The sequence below is a fragment of the Drosophila novamexicana genome, unplaced genomic scaffold (genome assembly GCF_003285875.2).
Source record: "Drosophila novamexicana strain 15010-1031.04,08,12 unplaced genomic scaffold, DnovRS2.1 tig00001876-arrow-arrow-pilon, whole genome shotgun sequence".
Lineage (NCBI taxonomy): Eukaryota > Metazoa > Arthropoda > Insecta > Diptera > Drosophilidae > Drosophila > Drosophila novamexicana.
The window spans coordinates 183,537-196,583 of NW_020824903.1; the positions used below are offsets into that span (position 1 = coordinate 183,537).

The 13,047-nt window shown below is 38.3% G+C and overlaps 1 protein-coding gene across 1 annotated transcript; it reads right to left on the bottom strand.

Annotated features, from left to right (window-relative positions):
• Window positions 1-4,287: 4,287 nt before the first annotated feature.
• On the bottom strand, window positions 4,288-8,286 carry LOC115768644. The gene is made up of 3 exons (XM_030713316.1): window positions 6,793-8,286; window positions 5,983-6,144; window positions 4,288-5,196 (listed from the first exon to the last, which is right to left on the bottom strand). Exons 1-3 carry the CDS (start codon window positions 8,284-8,286, stop codon window positions 4,288-4,290), a joined length of 2,565 nt encoding a protein of 854 aa, XP_030569176.1.
• Between the last annotated feature and the right edge of the window lie 4,761 nt (window positions 8,287-13,047).

Below are 13,047 nucleotides of genomic sequence, written 5' to 3' on the forward strand. Positions count from 1 at the left end.
TTGACATCTTAGAAAGACGCAAGATCCAAGATAAAGCAGGATTGTTTGTTTGTTTTGTTTGTTTTAACAAATTATTAACAAAAAAAACGGCAAAACTTACAAGTAATGAGTGATACAAATGACCAATAAGCAATTTTTCGTCTCGTGGTGGGGTACATACAAACTCAAATTAAGGATGTGTTTTACTCGGCGTTTTACGCCCGGGTATCGAAACGATGTGGCTACCGCCAATGCCGGCGGAGTGCAATAATTTTGAAAATCTTTTAATGATGCAGCTGCTTCCTAAAAGAAGCCATACATTCTTGGAAAGTTTCTAAAGTGTGGGTGCCTTTGTTACCACCTATGCCGCCGGTGGCTTAGTTTTGGCTGCTGCTGCTAGAGTTAATGCGTCTGTTGCTGCCTTTGAGTACGACAGCAACGAACATGTGCGGTTGTCATAAATTTAACGCCAAAAGAGCATTTTAAGCACGATGCTAGCAACAATTCAGTCCAGTAAGCCTTCTAATTACGCTCATGGAAAAACTTGTTTTACAAGTCTGATGTATGTAGAAATGTACAAGGAAAACTGTAACATTACTTACGTGCTTGAATATATGAGTTGGAATATATAAGAACTATTGCTGATTTCCATAACTTTTGCGATGCATGACGGAAAATAAAATGTTGGCGGATGGGCAGCATTTTATTTATTTTAATATTTCCCTTGTGCCAATATTTAATGTTGTCAATGGAAATCATTTATTTAATTAAGAATTAAAACGTGACGCAACTGCTAGACAAATTAAAAGAGGATCCCAATATTGTTAAATTGCTTGGATTCGCGATGAATATTGATGAAGCTGAACATTTTATGAATTATAAAACAACTGACAAAATCGCGGTGCCAACGTTAACTTAATTACAGATCAGAAACATGTTTTTCGTTATCCTATTGCTCCCATCCTCGCCTGTTCTAGCTATGTTAATATCTTTAATAATTTTCATAGACATCCTCCAAAGCAGAAACTTCTGTTAAGGTACATTTTTTGTTGTGATTTATAGTTGAAGCATCATTTCTTAATTAAAAAATCCTACCGGCATTGGATGTCTCTATAAAAAGTCCAATAGCTGTTACACATTAAAAACTTAACCATTTACAAAAATTTGCAACTATGCGCGAGAAGCATTCGAAAATGTACAACAACTGGGAGCGAAGACATAAATTAAAATTCATTGATTAGAAAATTGTAAATGCATGGAATTTCACAATATCATCCTACAGCAATCTCCCTATTTGCATAATTGCTAACGAAAGCGCCAAACGCAAACAAAATCCGGATACTGGCCTGATGTCAGTTTTGCCGGCCGACTGCTGGCCAACCCTTTCTCAGGGAAAGGCGAGGAGCTATATAAATGAAAAACTAAGCGACGCGCTTTTGCTTGTGACCTTCGTGGGAGGGATGAAATGTATTCACGTTTTGGCTGATTCCAGCTACCCAACCATGTACTACCTCTTTATATCCTTGTTGACGGCATTTTAATTTCGTCACTAAAACTGTAACATATTGAAAGAGATATTAACCTCAATTAAGAGCATTTGGAGCTGTGTTAGTAAAACCAATTCCGTCTGTCCGATTCTATGAAGCTATCTGCTTAGTTTTGTTCAGTACTAAGATTAGAACAGTGTTCTAATTTGAAAGGGTATTTAATCATCGGCATGGCGAAGAAATCTAATCTTTACTGTTTTTAATTAAAACAAAAACAACTAAGAGGCTCTAGTGGGGAGCTCCCGACTAGGGGATACCCTGAACCCTCTTCTTCCAACATCAAATGCATATATATTTTCTATTTTAGAAGCTATATGTCAAGTTTGGTGACTCTAGCTCTTATTATTTACCAAAATTGCCCAAAATACAGGATATCGATATCGATTTTTATCGATTCCTGGAAATGGAGTAAGTTATCGATTAGCGGAAACAAACTCGATCTGCGCGGGAACTAGGAGCATTTACATCTAAAATTTCAAGTCTCTAGCTCTTATAGGTTCTGAGATCCTTGCGTTCATACATACGGACGGACGGACTGCCAGACGGACATGGCTAGATCGACTCGGCTATTGATGCTGATCAAGAATATATATACTTTATGGGGTCGGAGATGCTTCCTTCTGCCTGTTACATACATTTGGATTTTGTACAAATACAATATACCCTTATACCCATTTTTAATGGGTTCAGGGTATAAAAAGAATAGAAATACATATTTTTACACATATTAAACAATTGTTGCCATATTTTCTTACATTAAAAATGTTATATGCACATAAATGTTCTATTTGAAAAGTTCTCTTATAAACTTATATTTCTTTTGGTTGGTTTAGCAGTTGGAAGCATTTAGCACAGCGCAGTGTCATCTTCATAAAAATATATTACCTGAAGCGTATGCATTGAGAGTCCGAAATGGGACTGCGCGTGCTCGTAAATATTTAACCCCATGGAGTATTATGATACACACTTGCTTGCAATTTTTGCACTTTAACCTCAAAAACAAAATCGTGGGCCACTTGTAGCCGCAGCAGGCAGTCTGTTATATGAAACGCGAAAGGTCAAATTTGGGCTGCTGTCCATGTTTTATGGATATTTTCGTTTTGCGCTGCATGTTGTGCAGCACTGCTTTTAATTGCTTTACATTTTGTTGTATGTTTTTCAGTGTGTGGACGGGTGTTTTTTGTGTGAGTGGTTGGTAATGAAGACCATTCTCGGTCTGCAAATTAACTGTCACACTCGGAGCGCTTTTAAATGCATTGTGTGGCTCATTATACCCCCCAAAACATCGCTAAGCATATTTAGTATTATTGTCGTACAACCAAAACAGAGTAACAGTATGGAGATAAACGGGAGCGTCAGGCAAAAGCAATTTCGGGTTTTTATACCCTAAACTCATTGAAAATGGGTAAAAAGGGTATATTGTATTTGTGCAAAATCCAAATGTATGTAACAGGCAAAAGGAAGCATCTCCGACCCCATAAAGTATATATATTTTTGATCAGCATCAATAGCCGAGTCGGTCTAGCCATGTCCGTCTGTCCGTCCGTCCGTCCGTCCATATGTATGAACGCAAGAATCTCAGAACCTATAAGAGCTAGAGACTTGAAATTTAAGATGTAGGTGCTCCTAGTGCCTGCGCAGATCGAGTTTGTTTCCGATAATCGATTACTTATTCTGTTTCCAAGCCATCGATAAAAATCGATATCGATATTTTTGTTTTTTGGACAATTTTGGTAAATAATAAAGGCTAGAGTCACCAAACTTGACATATAGCTTCTAAAATAGAATATATATGTATTTGATGTTTGAAGAAGAGGGTTCAGGGTATTCCCAATATTTTTTACTAACTCAGCTCGACTTGGAAATAGGCTGCATCCTACTCCAAACTACCAAAAACACACGTGTGAGTGTGTACAAGCATATACGACAAGTACCAATCACTAAATGCATTGTGATTCTGTGACCCTTTTTGCTTTTTCCCCATACGTGCTCATACAAGTGTATAAACGAACGGAGTGACATGATGTTGAGAAAGATATTCTTGCTTGTATATAAATATTTACTTTACAGTATTCGGTATTTACCTGGCAATACCCAGGCTTTAAAGAGAGGTAGGCTTAAGCTTTAGAAAAATTGTCCGCACCGCCTCTTCATTGTATTCTCTCCTTATTTTTGCAAAATAAAAGAAAGCACTTGCATTTTATGCAAAGTGCTATACATTTAGATAATTTCTTTCAGAGAAAATTATTTATTTATATTCCATCATTGTTGGGAGCAATATTACGCTAATTTATGGCGTATTACTATGTAAATTTGATCTCTATATATATTTCTTAGCCATTTATAAAAGTATTAGTGTATTTTTGTAATTCTATTGAGAACTAAGAAGTACAATCCTTGTATCTTAGAAATATATTCATAGTTACTGCTAATTTTCATTGGGAAGACTTTTTAATCACTAAAGAAAGTAAAATTGAGGAACTTTATGCGAGTCCTTTTTCCTTGGCCTAATTTAGGCCAAAACTTATTGTTCGTCAATTTAACTAGCTTTATATAAATATATACAAACATATCCAGCGTAGTGAAACACAAGTTAGCTTACAGTTTCTAAAACTAAAAAAATAATTGACTATATACAAATACAAATGAGTATACACACTTTTTTCCACAATCGATAAACTTGACCACTTACTTAATACGGTTGAGATCTTCGGATAAAATATAAATATTTGACAAGCAATCTCACTTAAAGATTAAATACTCAAATAAACTGAATATCATAATTTTCGAAATCATTTAGAATCGGAATATTCTCTTGAAAATTTGTAACAGGACTCTTCGGCCTCTTCGCACTGGGGGACTCAAATACATCCGTTAGATACTTTCGCACATATTCAAACGATACGAACTCATTTAATTGACATTTATTTGCACCTGAATTAAAAACAGTCCCAACATTTTGCAGCTCGCTAGGTAACGCTGTAGAACTAAGCAATTGTTCAAGATCGTTAAATTTATTAATATTTTCGTTGTTGCAGCAATCATAGTTGTTGGCTATGTAATTATCGCTGTTAATGCTGCAAGTGCTCAATGTATTCCTTTCCATCGCAGCATATGTGTTTACACACTCGCTTTCGCCTTTGCTACCATAATAGCTGAAGCCGTCATTTGTTGCCGTTGCTGCAGTTTCAACTACTGCATTGTATCTATGTACCTGGCTTTCACGGCCAGCTACTGTCGTGGCTGTCGTCCCGGATTGGCTTTGTTCAGCAATGCAATTTGACAACTCATTAAATTTTATTGAATTGTTATTAGATGAAACATTGTCATTACTGCAGGGGTTGCGGTTTTCGGTAGACGGAGTTGATACTATTTCCGTTAACCTTTGTATAAGTATGTTCTTATTGTGTACATCATTTTGCATCAGTTGCACTGCCTCACTGCAGCTACTGCTGCGCTGCGGACGTTGCTCACCTGAACCTAACGGTTCCCTCAAGGATACAGCCGATTCCGAATTGCGGCGTGTCTTGAGCGCCTTTTTGCTAGAGGGAGCGAGCGTTCCACTGGCAGACTTGCGGCGCATTAGTCCGTGATTCTTAACATGTTTGCGAAGACTTGAGGGGTCCGTGTAACGCTTGGTGCAACCCGGTAGCTGACAAGCATATGGCTTCTGTTGAGTAGAGAACATAGTTAAAGGATAGTTATATTATTTTTTTCCAATCCAATTAATCATCAATCAATTTATTTGGCAATGGTGTTAAAAAGGAACAAAATGTCCAACCCATTAGCACCCACCGAGCGAAGCATCTAGCCCTATGATATATTTTCTATGTGAAATGTTTCGAAAACGCAATGTATTTTATTCTGGCAGCGTCCAGGGCGAACACCAGCATGCCTAGTTTCCACAGAGCAGGCAAAAGGGCAACCAAAACCATGAAAACATATTTCTCGCGATCAAAGTTCTGTGGGTCTGATTGGCTGCCACTCATTGCATGGAGCATGAAAGCAGCTTAAGCCTTGGTGTAACACGTTTCGCTTATTCAATTTCCCCGTCGACATTTGAAACTTCAGTGAGCTTTGCCGGGCCTCTTATGTTGACTATGACGTTATAATTCTTTGTCGTGAGTGTTGGACCTATTGCTACTGTCGCTGCTATTTTCGTTGGGCACAACACAAATACACGTAAAAACCATAAATCAATCAGGCAATGTGCACATGTCATGGAGGCAACGGCACCAGCGACAGTCACATCAGCTTCCCTTGAGAAGCAGCGCACAATTTAAACACTGCAACATGACTTAAACTTTAAGCTGCGTTTAAATTGGGCAGCGATGGCTAGGCGACCAATGCTACGGGCTCTTTAATTTCCTTTGACACGAGGAGCAAATTGCTTCTACAGCATACGCACACACCGCCATATATACATACGAAAACATCCAGAGAGACGAATACTCACCGTATCGTAGTGTGTTCTTTGATGTTTCGCACGATCCGAGCTATTGCTGAACGCTTTGAGGCAACCTTTATATTGACAGCCATAAGGCCGCTCGCCTGTGTGCGAACGCTGATGAATTTTCAAATTTTCCAAACGTGAAAATGCTTTATTGCATCCCGGAAACTGTAATTAAAAGTGATAAAATTGCATTATTGAATGCTACTATTACTAGGCGCAGGAAATTGCGAACTCTTAGCACGCACATATCAAAAAGAGCACCCTGCTGCTGGAAAACAAATCCTCGCAATTCAGGGAGCATAGGTATGACAAAAACTGAACTGTTAGGGAAATTTATTCTAATTGGCTTGCATCCAGCCACTGATGTATTGGATGTTGAAAGTCGCGGCACAGAATCTTATTTAATCAAGAGTTTACCAAAATATCCATTTAAAAGAGAATTGCAGACAGCCAAACATGGAGCAATGTCATGATTGTCATTGACAGTTTTATTTCAAGTGGCTTAAAAAGGGTTCGTGGCAACTCTGCCAGATGCCTTGCTTTCTTAATGATGTTTGTACCGTCTCTGTAATAAATAAAACCTCGTTTAGGAAAAAATAATTAACGCCCCTATGATATACTGGCAAACTAGATTTGTTTGTTTTTTTTTTTTTTTTGTGCCATTGACAGTCTATTAATGCAAACAATAATATTTATATAATTATGCTACAAACGAGACAAAAGTTTTTCAACCAAATGCAAGTCTCAAATATTGTACTGAAAGAAAACGAGTATTCTGTATTTAACGGGCAAAATGCCAAATTATCAACTCACCGGACACTTATTGGGCTTCTCACCGCTATGTACTCGCATGTGTATGAGGAGCTTGTATCGCGCATTGAAGGGCTTGTACCGTCTTGGGCAGTTGAGCCAGAAACAAGAGAAGTCTTCTCCCTTGCGGACATCGACGTGACACTTTTCAATGTGCTCTACAAAAACATGCTGGTGCCCGAACTCCATATTGCATGCAGTCCAGCGGCATATAAGCGAAACGGGCTGCTCAGTTTCACCGTCCACTAAGTCTGAATAGTTGAGCCTCCTTTCGCTCTCGGCTGGCGTGGCAAACACCTCGTCCATGTCATCCTCCTCCTTGTCGTCGTCGTCGTCGCTACCGCCAGTGGCTAGCAGTTGGTCATCAGCATTTGATATTTTAACTCTTGAAACTGGAAAATCTTCTCCTGAAAAATTAGACCTGTCAACTGACACTGAGCTCAACTGATGTTGTGGCTGCTGGTCGTCAAGGACCAGCGCGGCGTTAAGTTCATCCAATTCATCAATTGTCCAAATAACTTTGTGTTCACGGTTTGGTTTCTTAATAGTTTGTGCAATATTATGTTGAAAATTGTCGGGCGAAAATTCATTTGAATAGTCATATATTACACCTTGTAACATCTCCGCACTGTTGTACAGATTGGAGTAGTCGTCATAATTATTGCACATGGGTGTGCACTTTGGTGTACCGAAAGTTGAGTTCATTGACGGCAACTTCTTTTGCGTTTGCTCTACTTTCACTTGCGACAGCTGTCGCTCGTAAATGTTGCATAATTTTGGTGACGATTCTTGAGCTGCCTCTGACGAAGATAATTCACTGAGGTTGAAATTCAACCAAGCATCTAAATGTGGCGAAGAGCACGGTGATTGATTTTTTGACTGGCAATTAACTTCGTCATAGTTAAAATAATCTGTATCCTGATTATGTGATTCAGGTGGCCCCACCTGTGTTGGCAGGACCCCTAATTGAGTGATTTGCGCACTGCAAGGTGTATACGGGGTTTGTGGCACCTTCATTAATCCATCGAGTTCGGCGAATGCGCTCCCGCTGTTGCTTGTTAGTCGAGCAATATCCTCCGGCTCAAAGCGAAAGACGTCTTCACGGTTTAGCTGGGTGTACTGACCCTGCTGATAGGGCATGCCTCTTTGATCCGAGGAAGCACACACAATATCATCCCTATCCTGTTCAGGCCCTGTGTGATTAGTGTAGTCACTAAAAGCGGAATTGGGCGTGTCGGTGGTGAAGGAGGGGTGTGAGAAGTCCGGAAACTGCAATTCGGCGCATGTAAAATTGGTATTGTTTACGCTCCCTGAGAAAGTTACTTTTGGCGCCTGAAAGCCTTCGTGATCACTTCTGATACTAGCACTTAATGGTGGCGACATAAAGGCATCGTAGCAACCGTTTTCATTGTATGTTTTATTTAACGTCGCCTTATTTTTACCGAACATATCTTCGCAGTGGGTAGGAATGGTCAGTGGAAGCTGCTGTGACTTCATTGTGGAAAACATTTAGATTTTTTAATGTATATAGATGTGTCAACAGGTTGAGTCGCTGTCACATTAGCACTACCGGCAAATTACATACATTTAAGAGACGGCACACTTTTGATGTTCTCAATGGCTCGGCCAATTGCCAAATTCGACGACGAACACGGGAAATCCCAAAACAGAGCAACACAAACGCACGCACACGAACGCTAAAGTGTTCTATTTCAATAATATTGTACTGATTTTTATTTCTTGTGATGTTCACGCCACCGCGTTGTGTCTGACAATAACCCGCAGTTCAGTGGCTGCACGATATTTAAATGCCCGGAACGAAACATAGGTCCTGAGCTGGGGCTCTGCTCCCGACTCTGCCGCTGCGACACCCTGTCATGATCGGTGGTAGTTGTATTTATAATACTCTTGGATTTTCTTCTTTATAAGAACATGTGCGTCCGTTTCTGCTGCAATACTTTTCGTAATTTCCTCTCCTTTCCTTTATTCCCGGCGTGATGTTCCCTGATCAGCACACGAGTATAAAGAAATTGTGCGTCGTATAGTTCTGAGCGGATAGGAAATTTGCTGGATTGTTGCATATGTGCATAAAACGTAAATATTCATTACTAACGAAAAACAACAAGTAATGAAGAGGATTACTCTAAACTGTGTGCATTTATATTTACATTTCCAACTGAACGCGTGACCGGGGACCTTTTTTCAGCGCACCACTGCAACGGTCTTGGCACAGGCACATATGGTGCCAGTCTGTTTTAGGTTCCAATTCCTCGCCCCCACCGGAGTGTAGCAGATAGACGGTGAGCGCTTGTCGAACGCTTTAGCACTATTTTTTATTGCTACATAATATTTTGTCTCTCCAGGCACCGCCAGAGCATAAAAAATACAGTGAGACTATGAGCTAAATTTATTAAGGCAACTCATTTCCGAACAACTATTTCATCTGCGGCATGAGGCAAAAATGCACAGACACAGACACAGACTCATGGCAATCGGAAAGAGTGTTGATGCTGATCACTTTGGCCTGTCCCTGGCCTCAAGTGCATGCGGCTTCTCTTCTTCACTTCAGATGCAACTGTTACTGTAAGTGTATGCATACATATGCATAACTTTACGATGTGTTTTTTTTTTTTTGCTATTTTTAGTTCTTTATCCAGCTGAGCAATCGGTCTGACAATATGTTTTCAATTTGCGATACGAAAATGCATCTTCCGCACTATTTTTGCAAACTGCAAAAAATGTTTCATTTTTTATTCTATTAAGAATCTTTAAACAAACCATATTTCTATTAATCCAGTAGAGTTTAATTATTATAAAATCTGGCAACGTGACTGTGGGTTAGGTAGTTCGGAAATCTAACAGGGCTAGAATAGCCTCTGCATATCCAAATCTGTCAATACATGCACGTGAACTTATATAAGTACATCCCATTGTATTTAATTGAAATTTATGTTTTGGCAAACAACGCATTTTGGCACACGCTCTGTGGCCAATAACAGCTGTTTGCCCCACTAGTTCGCATTAAGTCCGTTCAGAAACGCTTAACACTCAACATATAAACACTTGAATATTTGTCATTTATATGCATGCTCAAGGGATACCAATGCTATACGCTCGACAAACCAGTGTTCGCGAAAAAAATTTGGCACATGCCCAAAGCCAAACTGTAGGCATTTCCACGGATTTACTTGTTCTGTTTCCCCCAAAGTGCGACAACTTACATCATCGTTAAAATTAGTGGCCATTTTGACGTCGCTGCGGACTACTTGTGCAAAAGATGGGGCTAAGGTGCCTTTGTCTATGAAATGATCTTATTTTATTTTAACTCCCTTGTAGAGGGTGTATAGCTTTATCAAGAAATGTATTCTGCAATGAAAAAGACATTGCCAATTCTGTAAAGTATATGTCTTCTTAATCAATCATACGATCTCAGCTAGTACAGTCATGTCTATCTGTCTGTTTCAGTTTCATAACTATCTTAATAAAACTTAACAATTCTTCCATTAACATATAGGAAAGATCTTGGCATGAAGGGTATTTCATGTTTGGCAACCTAATAAAAACAGTTTCTTCTTTTAAAAAATGACGCACGATGAAGTCTGCATTTATTGAGAAAAAACTAAATATTTTCGCTACAAAATATTTGTTTCAATTATGCGATTAGCCTGTAAAAGGTATAATACAGTTCCAGAATATATGAAATACAGGCACAAAATTTGTAATTTAGACAGTGACTCTCCTAGTCGGGGACTGAGCCTCCTATAGAGTTCTGTTCAACATTAAGGAGTAATAGGTATTACTTTAATATCTTTTAAAATCAATTCATTTGAGCAGTATGGGGGTAGGGTATACAATAAAGTGTGCCCACGTATGACTGCTTCAGTAAATACTTGCAAATTAAAATACATGAATAAATGTTTTTGTTAAAAGTACTCGACTAAAGATATCCTTTGCGCAGATAATAAATAATAAATTTAATTTTCATATGTATAACGTATAAATAATAAGTATGTGCTCTGTCGGCCTTTCTTTTACATTGAATATATCAGCACATATAATTATAACACAGTCGGCTCGTCTAGCATGTTTATCGTTAAACATAATTTAGTTTTTTACTAGCTACTTGACGCATCACGAATACAGTCATCCCTTAGAACTAACGCTCGAACTTCTTGAACTCTCTTCAAATCGAAATAAATGTCTGCAAAATTATAGATGTAATCTGACCTACGACTTGAACTTAACCAAACCCTTACACGAATACACACAGGGATATAGCTGTCAAAATGTCAAATGATTGCGCTGACATGCGTGTCATGGTCGCAGTTATAGTTGCTTCATTTGTCCGTGATTTGTTTGTGCACAATTATATTTTCCATTTTAAAATATTTCTGTTAGCGCTGAAAAAGTGTCATTTTGTCACGTTGTCCCGCTTGTATATAATATACTAGTACTTTGATTTCTTGACATTTTTACAACTAACTGCCGCAATGAATTCGAGCTAGAACATGTGTGACTAGTTCAAAAGTTGACAGCAAATTGACTGTATTTATAAACATTTTTTGGTCTGACAGAATAAAAACGATATTAGGAGCAGCCAAGCAATACACGCACGCCCCCAAAACAATTTTATAATTTTAGTTTTATGATCCCAACAATGCTGCCCTTAAACTGAAACAGTTATGTTAATTAATGTTATTTTAAAAGCAAAGCCTTTTTGTTACCTTTACGTTAGTAGAAAACGCAATACTGAACGCAATACGTGCACATAATATTATATGAACATGTCATTAATGTGCTTAGATTTGGTTTTTTAGTAACCACAGTTTCGCATAAAAAAATGTTTTGCACAGGAGGATCATTGAATCCGAATGCACAGAATTACTTACTTTATGATTATGTCTAGCTTTTAATATTAACAGATAAGTCGGCTCGACTTGCTCCAAGGCGCAAACGGTTACAAACTTCCCACGCATCAACAGCTAAATATTTACGACTTCATCAAAAAATTGTATTCAAATGTCTCTCAGTGGGGGATTGGTCGATAATCAGGAACGTAAGTCCCTTGTTTGTTCGAAGCCCTTTACTTAAAAAGTGCGCGTTAAAGACAAAGACAAACAAACTGACACGCTGACACCACCACATTTGAGTTTCAATCAGGCTGCCAATGAGGCGTTCAGTGAGACACGTCAATAATTGCTACATAAATAAATATATATGTACACACACTAGCGGATATACCCAGGCCTTACTCGTGGTACGTATAAGCTAAATTCTCTCAATGCTCTTTAAAAAAGAGTTCAATAACGATCAGATGGTAACGAAATTTACCACTTTTGCGGGCGAAATTTCCCAAATCGGTGAATCACGTATTCATTAGATAAAAATATTAAATACTTAGATGCCTAAACCTTTTCAAAATTGGATGAGATTAGACCGAATTATGGGGGAATTATGTTTACATTATAGTTACAACCCAAATTACAGTAGGCTGGCAAATAACAATATGTTCATAAAATTTAAATCCGATTCTGTTAATGAACTCATGTTTGCATATCGGTGTGCCCACCAAAAACATGTCACAGGGGATGTCTATAAAAAGTAGTTTAGTCTAGTCTAGCAACTAATAGATGTTGGTTATTGTGTTCGTCGTTATTTGACTGTAAGCACAAGCTCAAAATAATATTTTTCTGCAATCCACTAATATATTTTATTATTACTCTAAAAAGTGGCCGTCAACTAATAAAGGTGGGTCAATGTTTTTATTGTTTTTTGAGTCTGAGCAGAAACTCAAAATAACATTTTTCTGCAATGCACTTTTTATACCCTGAACCCATTAAAAATGGGTATAAGGGTATATTGTATTTGTGCGAAAGCCAAATGTATGTAACAGGCAGAAGGAAGCTTCTCCGACCCCATAAAGTGTATATATTCTTGATCAGCATAAATAGCCGAGTCGATCTAGCCATGACCGTCTATCCGTCCGTCCGTCCGTCTGTCCGTATGTATGAACGCAAGGATCTCAGAACCTATAAGAGCTAGAGACTTGAAATTTTAGATGTAGGTGCTCCTAGCTCCCGCGCAGATCGAGTTTGTTTCCAATAATCGATAACATACTCCGTTTCCAAGCAATCGATAAAAATCGATATCGATATCCAGTTTTTTTGGGCAATTTTGGTAAATAATAAGAGCCAGAGTCACCAAACTTGACATATAGCTTCTAAAATAGAATATATATGCATTTGATGTTGGAAGAAG

Bases quoted from the DNA above. Each gene is read 5' to 3' on its own strand.
- LOC115768644 (XM_030713316.1), bottom strand. From the start codon at position 8,286: ATGAAGTCACAGCAGCTTCCACTGACCATTCCTACCCACTGCGAAGAT. The intron at 6,145-6,792 runs GTGAGTTGATAA...TTTTAATTACAG, and splicing joins AGAAGCCCAATAAGTGTCCG to TTTCCGGGATGCAATAAAGC. The intron at 5,197-5,982 runs GTGAGTATTCGT...TCTACTCAACAG, and splicing joins AAAGAACACACTACGATACG to AAGCCATATGCTTGTCAGCT.